General features: G+C 39.3%; 1 protein-coding gene and 1 pseudogene across 1 annotated transcript in view; one reads left to right on the top strand and one right to left on the bottom strand.

The window, feature by feature from the left end:
• The window catches only part of SPPL3 (signal peptide peptidase like 3), a 106,303-nt gene extending 86,716 nt beyond the window's left edge, over positions 1 to 19,587 (bottom strand). The window contains exon 1 of the mRNA XM_074356226.1: positions 19,048 to 19,587. Within this exon, the coding sequence (XP_074212327.1) occupies positions 19,048 to 19,070 (23 nt within the window). The 5' untranslated portion in view covers positions 19,071 to 19,587. The remainder of the gene's footprint in view (positions 1 to 19,047) is intronic.
• LOC141575793 (small ribosomal subunit protein eS6-like) lies at positions 970 to 4,219 on the top strand (annotated as a pseudogene).
• Positions 19,588 to 20,567: the final 980 nt, after the last annotated feature.

Below are 20,567 nucleotides of genomic sequence, written 5' to 3'. Positions count from 1 at the left end.
AACTTGTTTATCAATAATGATGTGAGAATCTTAAAACTCAACCAATTAAGGCAACACCTCAAAAGATTTACTTAAAACTATTAAATAAGTTCTGTTCTAAGAATGCATGGTTTTAAATAAGTAAAACTATTGATATCGTACAAGCAAAGGATTCACGCAAAATGTCACGACAGCAATACTCTAACTTTTATAAAATTCAACCAATCCCACTCCTTTTTTTTAGTGATTCTATAAAAAGCAGTAAAGATTTTTTCTTCTTTTTTAATATAATTAAAACAATCCACATCACAAATTTGATTGGTTAAACACCTTCCACTTAAAAGACCAAGGGACACTTGATTCAGTTATTTATAACAGTATATTACAGATTCTTCACTTCTGAGTAATTTTTTTTTGGAAGGGGCAAATAAAACAAGAGAAATTACAAAAATTACTGAAAGATATTTATCACTACTTGATTCTATACAAAACTCTATGCAAAGAATGATTAGAATAATTTGTTTTCTATAGTTGTTGGATATAAAGCAAATCTGCAAAAATGAGTGCTACTTCTATAACCAGTAAAAGCTACCCAGAGAAAGAATGGGGCAGTATCTCATTAAAACAGCAACAAAAGTAAAAACTTGGTTAGCTGCAGAGAAGAAATATACCATAGTATCATGAAGGAGACAATTTTGTCCAAGTTAAAAAAGAGATGCAATGTACTTCCAATTAAAACACTAGCAAGATATTTCACAGAACTGTAGAACCTGGGAAAATAAATGAAAACTAAAAATCAAAGAGCAATATGTAAAAACAAAAAGATAGGATCAGCCCTATGGAACAGAAAAAGCAATGCCTTATCAAGGGGTTGGGTCTCAAACTGATAAATGACTCCCTTACAAAACAAATGCAAACAGGCTACTGACTCATTCATTTGCTGACCATCTCTGACACCAGTTTCTGTGCAGTGTTTAAATGGTACCCTCATAACAGACAATCTTTCATTTCCTAAATCATAGTTTATGCTATCTGTGGTACAGCTAAAATGAACAACTCATGACCAAGATAGAATCCTTAACACAAGGCTCATGCATAATAAGTACTGCAGGCCAAATGTTATTTTTTCTTAAATATTTCTAAATGAATGTCTTAAATCCTTCTATTGTATTATAACTTTACCATATTATACAGACTGGAATAAAGCTAGAGCTTAATACTTACTTGTCATGTGGACACCGGAAGTTGCAGTCACACGCAATTCACCTGTGGAACAGCACCTGTTCTTCTGAGTTACCTCACAGTAGCCTCTGGGGTATAAGCTGACTCTCACTCCCCAAAAAGCTAATTCTACAGGCTGTTCCTTTTCTTCACTAAATTAGTATTTAATTTCCTGTCCTTAGTCTTTCTTGAGATTTGATCCAAGAAACTGAACACAACTGTTAGTGGTACTTCCCAAAACAGTGTTACAAGAGAACTGCTTCAGATATTGTTAAGATATCAAGCAAACTCTTCCCTTGAGCAAGTGTCTTTTAACATTTAAAACAAAATTAAACAGGTTTCTTTTTTATCACTCAACTTACCAGGGCTCATAATATGCTAATTCAGACTACATATTTCCAAAAGAGAGATTTAATATGCGGTCTTTCTCAAGCTTACTTGATCAAAGGTTCCCTTTATTCTCAGAGAACCATTAATGGCAAAGAGCCCTGGCTTTGGAGTTAAAAATACCTGTGTTTAAATTCTAGCTCTGCCACTCATTAACTATATAATCTTGGGTGAGTAATCAGTTTTTTCAATTGTAAAATGGGGGAAACAATGTACTTTTGAGGACTGATTTAAGGATAAGTTATATACACACAGAGTGTTAACAACGCATCTGGTAAACTTTCAATGAAATTGCCATTTCCCCCTTTTTCACGGTGCCTCGGAGGCAGTCGGCTGCTTCAGAATGAAGCTGAACATCTCTTTCCTGGCCACCGGCTGCCAGAAACTCATTTAAGTAGACGATGAACGTAAACTTTGTACCTTTTATGAGAAGCACATGGCCACGGAAGTTGCTGCTGACGCTCTGGGTGAAGAATGGAAGGGTTATCTGGTCCGAATCAGTGGTGGGAATGACAAGCAAGGTTTCCCCATGAAGCAGGGTGTCTTGACCCATGGTCGAGTCAGCCTGCTACTGAGTAAGGGGCACTCCTATTACAGACCAAGGAGGACTGGAGAAAGAAAGCGCAAATCTGTACGGGGTTGTATTGTGGATGCCAATCTGAGTGTTCTCAATTTGGTCACTGTGAAAAAAGGTGAGAAGGCTATTCCTGACTCACTGATAATACGTGCCTTGTCACCTGGGGCCCAAAAGAGCTAGCAGAATCCGCAAACTTTTCAACCTCTCTAAAGATGATGTCTGCCAGTATGTTGTGAGGAAGCCCCTCAACAGAGAAGGTAAGAAACCTAGGACCAAAGCTCCCAAGATTCAGCGTGTTGTTACTCCACGTGTTCTGCAACACAAACATCAGCGTATTGCTCTGAAGAGACAGTGTACTAAGGAAAACAAGGAAGAGGCTGCAGAACGTGCTAAACTTTTGGCTAAGAGGATGAAGGAGGCCAAAGAAAAACGCCAGGAACAGATTGCCAAGAGACGGAGGCTTTCCTCTCTGAGAGCTTCTACCTCTAAGTCTGAATCCAGTCAAAAATGAGATGTTCTAAGAGTAACAAATAAATAAGATCAGACCAAAAAAAAAAAAAAAAAAATTGCACTTTCTCCTTCTGTAAGCAAAAGTGGATGATACTTAGTCACATACATTCCCTCTCTCCTTGCTTTTGTCTTTTCCTTTCAGTTGTGATACCTGTGTTTAACATTCCTATGTGATTTTCTTTTAATTTAACTATTAGTCATACTCAAAAGCTCTCCTACATATGGGCTCACACATTTCAACTGAATATTGGAAGACAGAACAAAAAGGAAACAAGTTACTGAGGTTAACATAGATTACTAAGGGAAAAAAATGCAAGATATAGCATCACAGTGTATAGTATGTTATCATTCTATTAAAAAGGATTACACAAAAGAACAAAAACAGACTCAAAACAGATCAAAGTCCAAAGTGTAAAGAGCCAAGACAATAAAACTCTTAGAAGAAAACTTAGGAAAAATCTTCATGACCTTGGATTTAGCAGTGATTTCTTGGATATGATACCAAAAGCAAAGGCAACGAATGAAAAAACTGAGACTTCGTCAAAATTAAGAACTTTTGTGCATCAAAGGACGCTATTAACACAATGAAAAGGCAACCTATGGAATGGGAAAAAATATTTACAAGTCATATAACTGATAAGGGATTGATATCTAGAATATATAAAGAACTCCTACAAATCAGCAACAAAACTCAACAACCTGAATAAAAAATGGGCCAAGGACTTGAATAGACACTTCTCCAAACACACAAAAATGACCAACAAGCACATAAAAAGATGCTCAACATCAACAGTATTAGGAAAATGCAAGTCAAAACCACAATGAGATACTACTTCCTACCCATCAAGATGGCTGTTACGGGGAAAAAAAAAAAAAAACCACCACCAGAACAAACACCTAGAAAATAACAAGTGTTGGAGAGGATGTGGAGAAACTGGAACCCTTGTGCATTGCTGATGGGAGTGTACAATGGTACAGCTACTATGGAAAATGATATGATAACGTCTCAAAAAATTAAACATAAAATTACGACATGATCTAGCAATCCCACTTCTGAGTATGTATCCAAAAGATCTGAAAGAAGAGTCTTGAAGAGATACTTGTATAGCCATGTTCACAGCAGCATTATTCACTATAGCCAAAAGGTGGAAGCAACCATGTTCATTGATAGATAAATAAACAAAAGGTGATAAATTCATACAACTGAATGTTATTCAACCTTAAAAAGAAAATTCTGACACACAGTACAACATGGATGAACCTTGAAGACATTATGCTAAGCGAAATAAGCCAGTTACAAAAGGATAAATATGACATGATACCATTTATATGACTTACCTAGACTAGTCAAATTCATACAGACAGAAAGTAGAACAGTGGCTGCCAGGGAACAGGGGTAGGGCAGAATGGAGGAAATGGGGTTTCATGGGTATGGAATTTCAGTTCTGGAAGATGAAAACGTTCTGGAGATGGACGGCAGTGATGGCTGCACAACAATGTGAATGTATTTAATGCCAATGAATTACACTTAAAAATGGTTAAAATGAAAAATTTTGTATATTTTACCACAATAATTTTAAAAATTACATTGAGTTATATACATACATGTGCCTTTAGCATACATTTCTAGAAGGGTGGAGAGAAAACATGTTACAAGTTTTCTTGGAGAGGAAGGTAATCAGGAATGAACACAATATAATGAAGAGGGGCTGAATATAATGGTCTCCTATGCACACAGTAGAAACTGATCTATAATATGGTATGAAAAGATGTTCATGACATATTAAGTAGATAACAAAGTATTATTTACCACTTATAACAAAGTACTATTTGCCATTTAACCTTACATGCCCCTCCCCACCCGCCAGAAGAGTCTCATAGGTGACATTAGAGATCACTAAGGAAAGAAGGAACTATTCCATAAATGGTACTACAACCGAATTCCTCACTCATGCACAGATAAATAAACTTAATTGTAGATGTCATTTAGTCTTATCTAAAGCCATCTTAATTTAGACTACACTCTAAATTTAATCTAGACTCTAGATTAAAAACTAATACATGAAAGGTAAAGTATTACCCCTGATGCTTACCCCAGCCCATTCCTACGTAGAGGAAAATATAGGAGAGATATATAGCAGAATAGCCTTAAAACCTCAAGCCAGAAAAGGATTTCTTATCACACAAAAGCACTCACCATGAAAGATACTAATTCCAGCCCTAGGTATAAACCCTAGGAAAACTCATAAACATGAACACAGGGAATATGTACAAAAATGCTCACAGAAGAACTCTCTGAAATAGCCCAAACTAGAAAAGCCTAAATATTAACAGGAGAATAGATAAATTATGGGCTATATATGGGATGGAACACTATACAAGCAGCAGTAAAGAGTGTAATAATTCGGACAAGTCTTGGAAACGATACTGACTGAAAAAAGAAAATTATAAAAGATATCATCTTTTTAATACTCAACTTTATAAAAATAGAGCAAAAAGTAAACATTATGTTGTACAGTAAAACATAAAAATGTATTAAACATAAAACTGGTTTGTTTGGCTTTTTTTTTTTTTTTTAAAGCAAGGAAATTGTAAACACAAAATTCACAATAGTGGTTGCCTGGCCGGGGTAGGGGACAGAGGTAAGAGGAGGGATCAAGGAGTACAGTTTCAAGACTACTGGTAATCCTGTAGTTCTTCAGTTGTTTGGTAATGTTCATGAATGTTTGTTTATTGTGGCTCATAACGTACATACACAGAACATACATTCTTCTGTAGATATTAAACATAAAAATGAAAACATCGTATGAACCTGTTTCTATTTTTGTGTAAAAAATGATCTATAGTTCCTATATATATAATTCCCAAAGAGTAACATGAAATGTTACCTTCAGTTTTCTAGGTAAGTTAAGTTTTAGGTAACTATAATTTTCTAATTGCCCCTTACTTAGGATCTCTGATTTTCAATGCACTTGTTTTATGCAAATAAAATTTTCTTTAAAAGTCACAAGCATGTGCATTTTTTTAAAGCCCTGAATGGTTAAAAAAAAAAAATTTAATAAAGGACTTATGTGGGTTGGTAGGGTTACCAGTGGTATACTTGTCTTTTACTGTTTACCTGCATTTTCCAAAACTGTACCAATATAATATGTATTACAGTTCCATAATCTCTTATCTAATATTCTTGCAGCCAGAGATGTTTCAGAATCCTGACTTTTTTTGCTTTACGAAAGGGAACACAGTACATATACTAGGATTACCTACACCCCCAGCAGGGTCTCAAGCAGTACTCCATAGTCAAACACAAACATTTCGGCAGCAAAGAGTTAACACTAAGTGGAATAAACTGGTAAATAACTTCACATCACTTAAAGTCTTGTGTTTTTACTACCAGAAGAGATCTAAATTAGGTTTTACCACCAAAGGAGTGGAATTATTTAGTCCACAGGACCAGAGAAGTGAAGTTTCCAATTCTGTCCCCATTGGTCCAACCAACTTAGAGCTTAGCCACTTGCAGACTGTGCACTCAGTTGAGAACAGGTAAAATAGCCTTTAAATTTATATTTCATATTACCAACAAGTCAAAGCATTTAACACTCAACAACTGAAAGACCCTTCTCTCTTAGAAAGGCTAAAGCTTTCAAGTCCATTTCAAAAAATGAAGAAGTTAATAAAGAGTCAAGCTATATTTGGAAATTATCAAAATCATAATGTGTATCAAAAACACAACAAAGGCACCAAGTAAACTGCTGACCAAAAAAGTAACACCACTCATGGTATTCTTTAATTCCACAATTGTGCACCAAGGACCTACAATATGCAGATTTCACGTGGCCTTCAAATTCAAATCCATGAACTCACAAATGGGCCCTGGGTTCACACTATCACAAATGTCAAAGAGTTCAAAGATGAGTGCAATAGGGTTATATGATGTAAATTCAGTAGTGACCCCATTCTCTCAGTCAGGATACCATTCATAGACCCCAATCCAAAGGCATGTGAATTCCATTTAGAGTAACTGCAAGTCCACACTCAGAAAACCAGAACAATGGCTGATGGAACATTTGTTAGAACATTAAGGTATCCAATAGTCTGTGATACTTAATGCAATGGTCAAATTTGGTGAAAGTATGTGTGTCTAAGTATGCACATGCCCATATCTAGTGTCACTGGGGCACTGATCAACTATCTCCTTATCCCTAACCTATCCTTGAGGCGATGAACTGATCATAGACATCAGGGGACCATAAACTTAACTGCCTTCAGGGGCTAGGTAAATAATATAAAGTAGTGATGTAGAGAGTCACTGTACAGGACCAGAAAGTGGAGGGACTGGGGCAAATTAGAAACTGTATGCTACGAGTAAAGGTACTCAAATATTAAGACACTTTTGACTAAATTCAGTCCATCTAGTAATAAAATGACTGCTTGGGACACACAGACTACCTAAAGGCCCACTCTGAAATCTGTTTTCTCTCAAAGTTGTCTTAATTACATTTGCTGGCATGTGACCCAGCAAATATCAACAGTCTCTAACAACATTGCAAACTCATAGAAGAGAGAGGATCCTGTTTATTCTGCTTTAGTTACTATGGTGGATCCCCAGCAGGCATAAGTCATCCATTAATTATAAAGATCGAATCTACAACCTTATTCTGTCTAACCAAGTGAGTTATGTGGTCAAACAGTTCAAGTAGTGTGTAACTGATAAAGAACAAGCCGAAGCAAACCCTGAGCATACAGAACAATTACAATAAAGACCAAACAACAGCAGTTCCAACAGATTTAGTTCATTTGCTAAGAACTATGGAAACTGGTACATCCTTAATGATGACAGAGACCAAATTTTTTTCTTCCTTCTGCTAACTAATTCCTACTCACAATCAAAAATTTGAGCTGTAAGGAGCATGCCTCTCTATACCCCTCTACAGATCCTCTTCCACATTAAAAAAAAAAAAAAAAAGGGCAGTAACAACATAAAATTAAAGAACCAGAAATACAGGTTGATCAAGCACTCATCTGTTTTTCCAAAAGATACACAGATCATCATACCTGTCAGCAGAAATTTAGATCATAAGCTCTTAGACCTCCAGGACTATGTTGTTCAATATGGTAGCTGCTAGCCACATATAGCTCTTGAAATGTGGTTAGCATGAACTGAGAAGACTTTGTACTATAAACATATGTAAAATATCTTAATTTTTGTATCGATTACATCCAATAAATAAATGGTAAACATTTTTGATATACTGGGTTACATAAACTATATTATTAAAATTAATTTCTACTGTTGCTTTTTACTTTTTAATGTGGCTACTAGAAAACTTTAAATTATATATGTGGACTGTGCTGCCCAAGAAAAGGTCATATTTTACAACCAATTCCTCCTCCTGGCAAGAAGACACATAGAGCTCCCCACCCACCCCGACACACACACACACACACACAGAGCTCCCCACCCACCCCGACACACACACACACACACACACACACACACACACACACACACACACACACACACACACACACACCCTTCAGTCGTTAAACCAGGACTACTGATGACGCAGTAGGTTGCCAGAGTAGTTTGGTCATTCACTTACCCAAAGGGAAGTAACTAGTTTAATAATCATCTGAGACTAATTTCGTCCTAAATGATTCTAGCACGTAAAAGAAATAAGAAGTAGTCTGAGCAAAAACCTGTGAGCCAAAAGATCGTACTTTTTTCCTCAATGATAGATTTTTAGGTAACTAAAACTGAGGTTCAACTTTGGTACTACACTATTAAGAACAAGCAGATCTAAAGTTCTCAACCACTGCTTTTTCCTCTTTCATAAACTCTTCAATATAAACATTAGACAAACCACTTCATACCCACTATGGAGGCTATAATTAAAAAGATGGACAATGACAAGAACTTGCGAGGACGTGAAGCGATCAGAACCTTCATACACTGCTGTGGGAATACAAAATGGCGTAGCCGTTTTGGAAAACAGTTTGGTAGTTCCTCAAAATGTTAAACACAGAAAACCCTATTAGCCAGCAATTTCACTGCCAGGTATTTACCCAAGAAACGTAAACATATACCTGCACAAAAACATTTACATGAAGGTCCATAGCAGCATTATTATTCGTAAGCAACCAAAAAATGAAAAAACCCAAACAACCGGCAACTGATGAATGGATAAGAAGAATGTGTATATACATACCACTGACTGTTACTTGGCAATAAAAAGGCATGACACACTAATATATGCTACAACAGGATGAACCCTGAAGACATCTTGTATCATCTTGCCTATTCAGCCTGGGCTCCAAAATGAACACACATGAAGCAGAGTCTTCCTCCTGACTTTAGATCTGAAGCAAGAAGCAAAGTTGCCCCAGCCAATGTGCAGATCAATTAGTATTTTAATCACTGAGTTTTGGGGCTATTTGTTATGCAGTATTATTGTGGCAATAATAGTTAACCAATACTGTAACCAATTCTCCCACTGTATTTTGAAGAGGTTCTACAAATGAAAGTGATTATCAAGTTCCAGACTAACACCTTGAATAAAAAGTTTCATTAACTTGAGAGAGAGATCCATATACCTCAAATATTTAATGTTTGTCCCTTTAAGCTCTTAAACTAAAGGTTGAGAGCAACTCAAGATATCATATACTCTTTCCATCTTACTAATTTTATTTTTAGGATTATTATCCAAAAAATCAAATATAGAATAATACTAATTTAAATAAACTATGTATCAAACCACTGAGGATAAAGACATGAACAAAATACAATCCACGTCCTTAAAACTTAACAGGGAGATGAACAGGGAAACAACAGTTCAAAGAGGCAAGTGTAGTGTACCAAGGGAAACCAAAGCAGGGCCATCCTGGAATAAAGATGAGAATGAAGAGGCAGCAAATTTTAAAAATTTTATCTATATATAGTCATATACAATTATAACATATAATAGTTAATAACAATTATATCTAATTACAGAAAGATAGATACATAGGTATCTCAATCACCAGGACTTAGTGACTTGTTTGATGAGAATCGAGAATTTCTTCAAGGTCTCTAGCTGTGACACCCAAACCAGATGCCTTCAAAAGCTATGGGACATGTTAAGAGATGGTGACTCATTATCAATTTAGTTAAGTCTAAACGGAAGCACAAAGCTGGATTTCCAGAATTGCATGGGCCAACTGTACCTTGGATACATGGAGACTGGCTTGGTTTCCTGTCCTCTAGCAGCTGGCTCTAAACCATTTGGTTTCACTACCTGAATGTTCCTGATGCTGGAGTCTCTTTCGCCTTTGTTCCACTGTAGAGTCACATCTGCCATTCACTGTTGTCCCACTTCTCCCCTACCTGCTACTCCCTTTTTTATAAACTTGTTGATAACCTTTAGCTTGGCTTTGAGAACGTTTGATATCCATGAATACCAGCCTAAAACATCATCATTAGGCCCGTAGGTTATTTTCACCATTGCACAGCATGCAAAGGTTCAAAAACAAACTCATAATCCCCCAAACTTCTGGTTTATGCCTATTCCAGATGACTAGATTTTTAATTCTAACCTAAGACTGAGGCACTACTCTATCTATGAAATTTAAAATATGCCCACACCAGGCCAGGAGATTTTTTAATAATTGCCCTTTGTGAATAATAATTATTAAACACAAGAAAAAAAATGAGTGAAAAGAGAAAATAGTCTTTTAGAAACAGGAAAAAGATGAAACACAAGTTTCTATTTTTAAAAACATTAACTTTTAAACAGAAGCTTAAGTACAAAAAGTATGAATTTCTGAAACAGTAGCAAAAGAGAGAGAAAATGTTAAATTGTTCAGGAGCCAATTTCTACATAGCTTATGGCTCTCCTCACACCTCAAAGGGAGTTTCCTGCAAAATACTTCATTTGAAAAAATTTTCCCTACAATAATTTGTTTTGCTAATTGCAAAAACAAAAAAGCAGAGCTTCTCCATTTATATTATGTATCATATATGTCACATACTGAACAAGTGCTTATTTGGGAGATAAATTATAAATAAATAGTAGCCAGTCTGTGGGCAGCTAAAGAAGACTGGAGATAAATGCAGGTGTCTACAGGGCCCGTGGTCCTTTGTAAGTGCCCCCTTTAGGTGATCAGTTCCCAGGTTGAGCTACTTTCATTCTCTAGGTGCTCTATGGATATTAGGAAGGTAGGCAAATCTGGCCATAACATTTCACTCAACTTAACAGTAACAATTCTACTTTTGTATTTTCTTCAAAGAGCAGTGAGATCATTAGGTAAGTATTCTTCCTCTCTTCTATATGCCCTGTCATTATATTTTTAAGTAAACATTCTATTTTAAAACCCAGCACCTGGCCAACTTCACCTCTAAAATATCCATTCTTGAAAAAAAAAAAAACAACTTAGTATCTGTCATGTATATGGGTCCTTAAACCATGGAATTAATGACTGTGATCTTACCTTTACAGAGTTCATGGTCAAGGTGGGAAGATAGTTACATAAATACATTCAATACAAGGTCAGAAAATTGTAAAAGCACTGCCATCTGACAGGATCAGATAAAGAACTACAGGCATCAGAAGAGTATCTTTCCTGGGCCAATCAGAAGGCTCTGTAACAGGAGGACAGCATTTCAGCTGGACCTTGAAAGACAAGGTCTCACAAATTTCAGAGACGGGAGAAAGCCTAACCAGGCATACTGGTCAGCTTAAATAAAAAGGTAAACAGTGACTAATCCAGTTTGGCTGAAATAATGAGTTTTTAAAGAAAATATAGGGAAGTAGGGTTACAAGGCCAGGTTGTTTAGAAAATCAGAACAAAGACTGGATTTTATACAGCAGGCAATTTAAAAAACCCTAGGAATCCAAATGCAATAGGATCCAGACTAGAGACAATGTAAAGACAAAAAGAAACAAAGAATAAAATGTACACACATAGCATTCATTCCTCATTAAATTCTCTTCACAACTAACTGAAACTCATGATTTAAAAAAAAAGGTAGAAATCTCTATAAATTTAAACAACAGCAAAAAAAAATTTCTTTCCAAGACCAATTTCTCCTCCTTCAAATACACAATCCTCTCCCTTACTAAAATAAAATAAAAAGACTCTTATGACTCTGCTGTCTGTATCAAACCCTCTTTCCTTATGTCCTTCTCATCTCTCAAACAAATGGTCAGCACCCAAAGGATGCCCTTATTTCTTCACCACCATCCCTAATTTAGCTTTCACCCTCACCGCTCTGATCTTTATTAGTGCACTTTCAGTAATGACTTCCTTCGCAAATTCGACAGCCTGTTTTTCCTTCATTCTTTTTGAACCCTGTGGCTTTTTACACTACTGCCCCTAGAAATTCTCTCTGCCTCTTCTTTCATCTCTATTGCACTTTCTGAATTCTCCTACCTCTGATGAAGCTTCCTTTGACTCCCCTTCCTCCCATTTCTCAACTGTGAGTTTCCCAAGCCTCAACTATGGTCTTCCATTCTGTCCTCTCTACACTCTCCCTCCTGGGTAACTGACCTTATCTCAAATCTTGAACTCTAGTTGGCCTAGCTGTGGTTCCAGGAGGTATTTATAATAAGACGAGACTGAGCTCTATGAAAGTTACGTTTGAAAATATTTTTAAGGTTATTAGACCTTAATATTTTTAAGGTATTAGTCCTTACGCTAATCAATGGCATAGGTAAGAGAATTTGTTCTCTAAAACTTGTTTTTTCTTCAAACAGTATTTTTGCATGCATTTTTTTTGAGAAATAAATGTAAATTTCTAGGAGTTTATAAAATCAGAGAATCCAGTCAAAGCTTTAAAAGTTAAGGTTGTCAGGCAAAGCCTGAAGATTTAGTCAAGTTTGGAAGGTCAAGCTAGACAATTTGGGGCAAAAACTAAGATAAAGAAACAACAAAAAGTCAAGCATTGTATTTAGGTCAAAAAGTCTGTATAACCAGGTTGAAGAAACAATTAACAAAACTTTGCTACATATGTCCTATTTAGGTCAAGAATGAAGCCCAAACCTGAAGCTGTCAGATAAAGGGAAGTGGGTGGGCCTGGCAGACTTGGTGTGGAGTAAGGAAACAGATAAGTGACTGCTAACAGTCCCGCCTCAGGCATTTTAAGATAGAAAACTTTCCTAAGCATTCCAAAAACAAAACAAAACAAATAAACAAACACAGGCAAAGACCAGGATTATCCACACCACTAAGAAGACTATGAGGGAAACTGCCTTCAAAAGATTTTTAAAATTAAAATAAAATTAAATTAATATTATCTTATGAAAAAAATTTAGCCTTTATTCAGTTCACATTGTTCTTGTTTTGTGGAAAGTAGCAATGGACTATGAAACATGGGACTAAAGATGACCTTATATCACATTTTGGGGGGTCATCAGGGTTGTTTATTCAACGGAGGTATTGGGGATTGAACCCAGGACCACTGAATTATACCCTCCGCACCTCAATCTTATATCACATTTCAAAGGCAAAAACAGAAATCAATGATAACTTTCTATTTCTTTCTACACAGCATTATTCAAACTAGAATGGACATCTCAACGTTTAAGTGCTGGTTAAATTGTGAAACAAGACAAATCTTCACAATTGAATACTTTGATCACTTATATCCAGTATAATTCAAAAACATGTAAAAAACAATTAAGATATCTCTATTTTAGTGCATTAAAAAAATTCTTTAGTGGTTCTTTATTATCAATACTGGAACTCTAAAACAGAGATCATCAAGTTTTCACACAAGGTTAGGGTGAACTCTACAAACCAAAAACCAAGTCTCTGTTAGGGTAACTCACATTCATAGGTCTAATGCCTTAAAAATATTTTGAAACCTTACTTTTTCACAGGGGCTCAATCTAGTCTTATCATAGCAAATGAGTGAGCTGCGGCCCTAGTGAGACCTATTAACAAAATCTGAGAGGTAACAATTTATTGCAAGGATCATGGGAACTAACTAGATTTTCCTTGTGAAACTGAATTTGGTCACCTGGAGCCCCTCTAGACACCTTACAGGTTAAAATTCCAGAAGAGAAGCACTCTACATCTAACTCTTTAAATGAGAATTAGAAAATATGCTATAGAAACTCAAAGTTGCAAACATTTCTTGATTTATACATACAACAAATAAAACCACTATTTTCCTTTAACTCCTAAGAAGGAACCATTAAACTCCAGAAAATATATTACACGATTTTGAAAATTAAATTATACTTATGGCTCTACTTTCAAGGACAGCAATCACATAAAATTTCAGATGCTAAATACAGCCAACTAAAACAGCACTTAGACACTCTCTTCTTAGGACATCCTTGACTTTTCATGAGATGGTTTGATGAAATGTAAGAATGATAAAAACTAAGTAAGCTACTAAGGTTGAAATAAAATACAATTATATAGAACTACATTAATACCTCAATTCAGTGACATTTATCAGCTCTAAAATAAATGATCACAGAAATCTATTTTGAGAAATGCATGAACATTGGACATTTTAATTCACAGTACTACTTGATAAATTACAGACTGATATGGTTACAAACTCTCCAGCTCCCCACCCCCCACTGCCATCAAACACTGAGGAAAATTATTTCAATACAAATTTATGATCTTACCTTTGGCTAACAGTTTAAATTACGCATGGCATCGCCAAAACATTATCATAACATTTAACTATAGGCAAAACATGTCTTTAAAACAAGAAGTAAATATAAAGTCTATAATGCTAGACAAACATTTTCAACTAAATGTTTCTCTCTGAAAAACTTTCATCAGATGCAATGATCACAAGACAATTAGATATGATCATAACAGATACAGAGATACATAACAGAAATCCAAAAATAGAAGAAACTTCCATTTGTTCTGGAGATCTTTATTTTTCATTCTCCAGTTTATCATTATTTGTAAATACCTTACAGGACAATGTATCACCTCAATATAATGCAGTCCTTAGCACAGATCTTCAGACAAGCACCCCGGAGGAAGGCATGCTCATTCATTTGTTCAGTAAATATTTGCCAACCACCTAGTATATGCCAGTCACCGAACTGAGCACCAAAACAGAAAGACTCTTACCCTTCTGTAACTTTTAGTTTGATTATTGTCTGTCATTCCTCCGAGACACACACAAAATGAGACCATGAAGAGCCCTACTAAGGAATTTGGATTTTATTCTAAGTGTGGCCAAAAGCCATTGAAGAGTTTTAAGCAGAGGACTGACATGATCTGAGTTACATTATGAGAAATCCGCTCAGAATAGATGGCCACTGTGCAGAGAACAGAGGGAACCAGTGAGGAGGAGAATGGGGAACTCAAGCAAAAGAGGAATTGGTTTGGAGCAGTGACTGTGCACAAGGAAGCAGACAGATTCAGTGTTGGAATCTTGGTGTCAAACAGTCTTGACTTACATCCTTGGGCAAGTTACTAACACTCTTTGAGCCTCAGTTTCCTTAGTTAGCAACGCCTGCTAAGTCCCAGCACACAGAAAACATACAATAAATTATTGTTATTCCTTTGGCAAAGAAGTTAATCTGAGTGAGGTTCATGTGGACTGACTTTTTTCCCCTACACCAACATTAATCCTAACATAAGTAATTTTTACTAAGATTCAAGCACAATTATATACGAGTACCAAATCTACTCCATCAAGAGACAAGTTCTTCCTCACAGAACTTATGCTAAAACAACTGCTCATAAATATACATTGAGCAAGGTGTTTTTCTCAAATTAATGAAAGTCTAGTTTGCACTTTCAATGTGTGTTTTCACATGCATTCTTTTATTTCTTCAGTGTTTATAAGTAAAAAAGGATACAAGCATCATCTTGTGGTTAATCATGATAAAGAATTGTGGTGTTACTACCAATTATTATAATTTCTTCTGTCAATTGCTTTCATTTAAAATGTTATTAAGGAATGTTATTCTTCATTCTTACAGCACTATTCACCAGGAAACTAAGTTACCAAAAGCTCTCTTTTATTTTAAGTACATGGATTACAAATACTCATCTATCTGTAGCTCCTCTTATTAATATTCTTTCAACAAAGGATGAACCATCCTGAAAATCTATCATATTCAATAGTTCAGTATTACTAAGCAGGAGCTATGGGCAAGACAACGTGTGAGGCACCATGGGAGGACCAAGGTTAGTATAGTTGCGTCCTTACCCTCAAAGAGTTTACAATCTAGTGACGAGATAAGGTATTCACACAAAAGGAAGGAGTGATACAGACAGAACAACAAGTGTCAAAAATAAAGAGCTCACTTTCAGTTGGGATGGTCAGAAAATACTTCACAGGTGGAATTTGAGCTGGAGACCTTGGGTAACAGAACTTTGATAGAGTTTTCTAGGGAAAAAATCAAGCACAAGAAACCAGAACAGCATGAATTTATGATTGGGGGCTTTTTTTTTTTAATGCTTTTTATAAAATATTTTAACATGTAAAAGTATACACAATAAAATAAACCTCTGTGGACTCACCACTGAGCTTCAACAATAATCAACTCACGGCCAAGCTTATCTTATAATTTATGTGTCTTATTATACAAAAATCCTAAAGGAACCTATTTTCGTATGTTCCTACATTCTTCACTAATTCCATCCTCAGTCAAACCCGTACAGCCACAGTAGTCTCCACAAGGTTGATTTTCCTAAAGGCCACATACAAATAAAGTACAAATCTATTTTCAAAAAAATCAACTCTTTTGATTGCACAAACCAAGGGAACAGTGACAAAGTGATTGCAAAATGATAGACAATCCAAAACTCAGTTTACATATGCTTTGGGAATACCTTTTCCATATTTGTTTCAATGAGAATGAATAAAATGATGGGAGAATTCACATCAAACAAAACGAAGCATCACAGGTGAAGTACCTCAGACAAATCATCTGGCCTCCTGAGCCTAAGTTTCCTCTATAAAATAGGGAAAGATCACACCTACCTCAAGGAATTGTGATAATTAAATGGATGCATAGTTAAAAAAAAAAAAAAGCTTTCTGATTAGACTGTCTTCACCTTCAGCTGTGATCATGTATTTTCCATGTGTTCTGTAAGATTTTCCTATCATGTCTCAAAAGTAAAGGCTTTAAGAAAAAAAAAATTCCATAAATGCCACATAGATAGTTCTTTATGTTATTACCCGGTGGACTTGGGAAGAACCAGTCAGGAAGAAAGCTGCCTGGTTTCTCAATCCTCTCCCCTCACATATCACCCTTTCTCAAGATGATGTAAACACTTTCTCCATCTCAAAACATGCTAAAGGTAAGGAGTTAAGCATTCTGACTTCAAGCAGCTTATTTCTTTATCTGTAAAGCAAATAAAGGGACCTGAGATTGAAGAAAGTATTCTAGTAGAATAAATCTTACAAACTATCAAACTTCACAAAGTAATTCCCCCTAACTAGCAGAACCACCCAACATCACACAGAGGCGGTGTGTGGCCAATCTACCGGTGTAAAACACTCTCATTATCCCCACTTCTTGGCCCCTGTGTTTACTCTTTGAACCATCCATGGCCTCTACACAGCATGGTACAAACAGCAGGGCCATACGTCATGAGGACTCTCAACACCCCCAGAATGTTATGAAGCTCACGACTAGTTAGTTACAATGCATGCAGGGGCACCTTCACTTCCTTTCTCACTCTGACCATAAGAAAGCTGGAACTGTAATTTTGTATTGCATCTCACCTGTTACTGAGAGGCAGCTCACTGTTGCGCAAAACGTTCGAAGCAGGTTAAACATTTTTTTAAAAATACATATGCTGTCACAACTGTTCACTAAGATTTTAATTCTTCCTGTAGCGTTACCTTCTTTTTGAGATTGTATATAGATCACTGAAGTTCCCTTTTGAATAATCTTCAATCACCAATCCTCTTTCCCTATGTGAAGACACGATGAGTTCCTGACTTAAAATAACCCCAACCACTACAAATAATCCACTCAGTTAAAGCATTCTACCCAAAGCCATTCCTTGTTTTCAGATCCCACCCATCTCTTTGCTGTTTCCCTAATTATAATACAGTAATATATAGCATCTTACAGTTTACCCTGTGCTTTGTAAAGTTATTCATTTAATCTTTACAGCCTACGAAAAAGGTAATTCCCCTATTTTGTAGGTAAGGCGAACGGAATGGGGAACTCACTATCTTGTCTAGTCATTAAGAAGTTAGTGAACACGATCCTAAACCCCATGTTCTTCCCACTCTATTACGCTCTTTGCAAATAAGGGAAAGGCCACAGTTCCGTCCCAAACCACATTTACTTCAAAGAGTAAACCATCCTCGAACAATCTCTCTAGATTGCAACCAGATTTTCCAATCCTGCACCTACAATCACCTCATTTCTTGCTTCCTCCCCACTATCCAATTTCCACCCCTCACAAATACTATCAACATTCCTTCCAGCCCCTCCTGCAAATATTCCACCTCCCCCTGCTAAAGGGAGGCGTCTCGTCCCCCTTTCTCCAAACCTCTGCACTCCCTTCTCAGGATAGGTATGTCCTCACACCATAAACTACATACTACCCTTCTGAGTCCTTAACAAGCTATCTTATAACTTTAAAAGTCCCATTAAAATGAACATAAGTTGCAGATCCTCCATTCTCGTACTTGACCCAGGGTACCGAGTCATACTCTAAACAGAGTACCAACCCGTACAAAGATTTCTGCCCACGCCCCACTGTTACCAACGACTTCCTTTCCAGAATTTAGTTATCCAAAGAGGCTCCCCTTCCAACCTCTTCACCAGGGAGTCCCCTCCAGGGTTTCCAAGATACTCTCCTTCCGCGGCTTTCCTCCGTTCACATTTGGGCCTCTGTCCACCTTACCAACTCTCCCTTCACTCCTCATCCCAGGGCTAAGCAGCAGCCCCAGTAGGTGAGGCTCCTCCTCCCTCCCAACTTCCAAGTTCGGCCTCTTATCACCTGTTCTCAGAAAATGACTCTCAGCTGGGTGGCCCACCTGTGCCCCGGCCCGCCCCTCTCCACCGTTTCAATCCCTCCTGCCAGGGAGCCACCCCCTCAGGTCAGTTCCGGGGTTCCCCTGGGATTCTACTTCTCAACCGTGGGCTTCCCACCCCCGGGGTCATGCTCCCTTTCTCCATCACCTGCTCCGCCCATGACCAGATGACATCCGCCGCGGCCGCCGCCGCCTCTTCCATCCCCCTCCCCGGACGCCGGGTCCCCGGCCGCTCACCTCCTCCCACGAGCGCCAGCCGCCCCCTCCAGTGGGGGCGAAGGGGGCGTGCACCCCTATCCCGCGCCCCCCCCCAGCGCGCACCTGTTCCTCCTCCTCCTCTTCCCCCTACGGCCGGCGCCCCGACCCCCCACACTCGCCGCGCCCCGGCCTCCCGGAGCCCCGCACTCACCACGAGTAGGTCTGCTCCGCCATGGCGCTGACTCTCGAGGGCTCCACTGCAGGCTCTGCCGGCGGCGGCGGCGGGAGAACGAACGGCCGGCGGGCTCGCTCCGGCCCGGGGCGGAAGGCGCGGCCGCGGCCGGGCGCTCGCTCGCTGACACCGCGGGCGGGCGGGCCGGGAAGGCGGCTGGCGGAGAGAGGCCGGGCTCCGAGGCGGCCCCGCTCCCTGGGCCCCGGGGCGGGGCGGGCTCCGCTCTCGGCCTCCCTCACCGGCGGCGGCGGCGGCGGCTCCGCTGCGGCTCTAAACCCAACATGGCGGCGGCGGCGGCGGCGCTGAGAACAAGGGGGCCCCGCGGCGGGCGAACGGCAAGAGGGCCCTGCTCTCACTGCGCGCTGGGCGGCGGGAGCGCCGCGCTCGCGCGGCGGCGGCGGCGGCCGGGGTACATGGCCGGCGGGCGGAGGCAGCGGCGGCGGCGGCGGCGGCAGCTGAGGGGGGCGCTAGGCGATGAGGCGAGGCCGCTCGGCTCACACCCGCGGAGGGGAGGAGAGGAGGGGGCGGGAGCGAGCCTTGGACCCGCGCGAGTCACGTGCCCAAAACACACTCACGTGACGCGCGCGCCCCGCCCCTCGCGCCGGCCCATGCGCGGAGATGTCGGTTCCTTGGCTCCCGGCGACTGTTGCTAGCATCGCTGCTGGCGGTTGGGCCGCCTACCGCCGCCTGGTGCCGCCCCCTCCTCACGCGGAGCTGTCGCCTCGGACCCCTTTCTCTTACTTTTTCCGAGGGGCTGCTGCAGCCAGCCAGTCAGGAGCCCGGATGCACGTCTGTTCGCTGCCACTCAGCTGTCACTCATCAATCAAGAGTCTTCTGGCCACGGGTTCCCAACTGTCAGTCAATCTGTCAGTCAGCAGGGAGAACGCTGCGTCCCTTCCTTCGTACATTCGTTGGTTCATTCATTCGTTTAGCAAATATTCCACGCAGCCAGGTTTTATTGCGCCCAGGCTCTGTGCCAAGTCCTCCGGGGGGTGCTAAGTTGAATATCCCATACTTGCCTTCATGTAATCAAATCAACAGAAATTTATTGGGTGCCAACTGTGTATCAACTCATGCTGCTGGGTCTCTGCCCTCTGAGAGCTTACATTCCAGAGGAAAAGACATAGTCCAAGCCAACAGATAAGTGAATATAATTACAGATGCTGCTAAGTTTTATGAAGGTGAAAACACAACGTAAGGGGACAGAGTGTGGAGGGGTGGAGGATTCCTTTGATAAAGTGGGGAAGGAAGGGCTGGCTGAGGAGGTGACATTTAAACTGATACCCGAAGGATAAGAAGGAGCTGACCACACAAGGGCAAAACTCAGGGAACAGCCCATCTGGAGGACGGGAGACAGACACAGAAGTAAACTCAATAGAGCTAGACAAGAGACTGACAGAGTGAATCTGGGGCTTAGGAGGAGACAGGAGGAAGAGATGAATTGAGCCCCGGGGCATTGGGGAAGGCTTTTCCAGGAGTGGATGAGGCAGTCTGAAAGA

This window comes from Camelus bactrianus, chromosome 32 (assembly GCF_048773025.1).
Source record: "Camelus bactrianus isolate YW-2024 breed Bactrian camel chromosome 32, ASM4877302v1, whole genome shotgun sequence".
Lineage (NCBI taxonomy): Eukaryota > Metazoa > Chordata > Mammalia > Artiodactyla > Camelidae > Camelus > Camelus bactrianus.
Note: the sequence above shows the minus strand (reverse complement) of the source record. Positions and strands in the feature narration are given on the sequence as shown.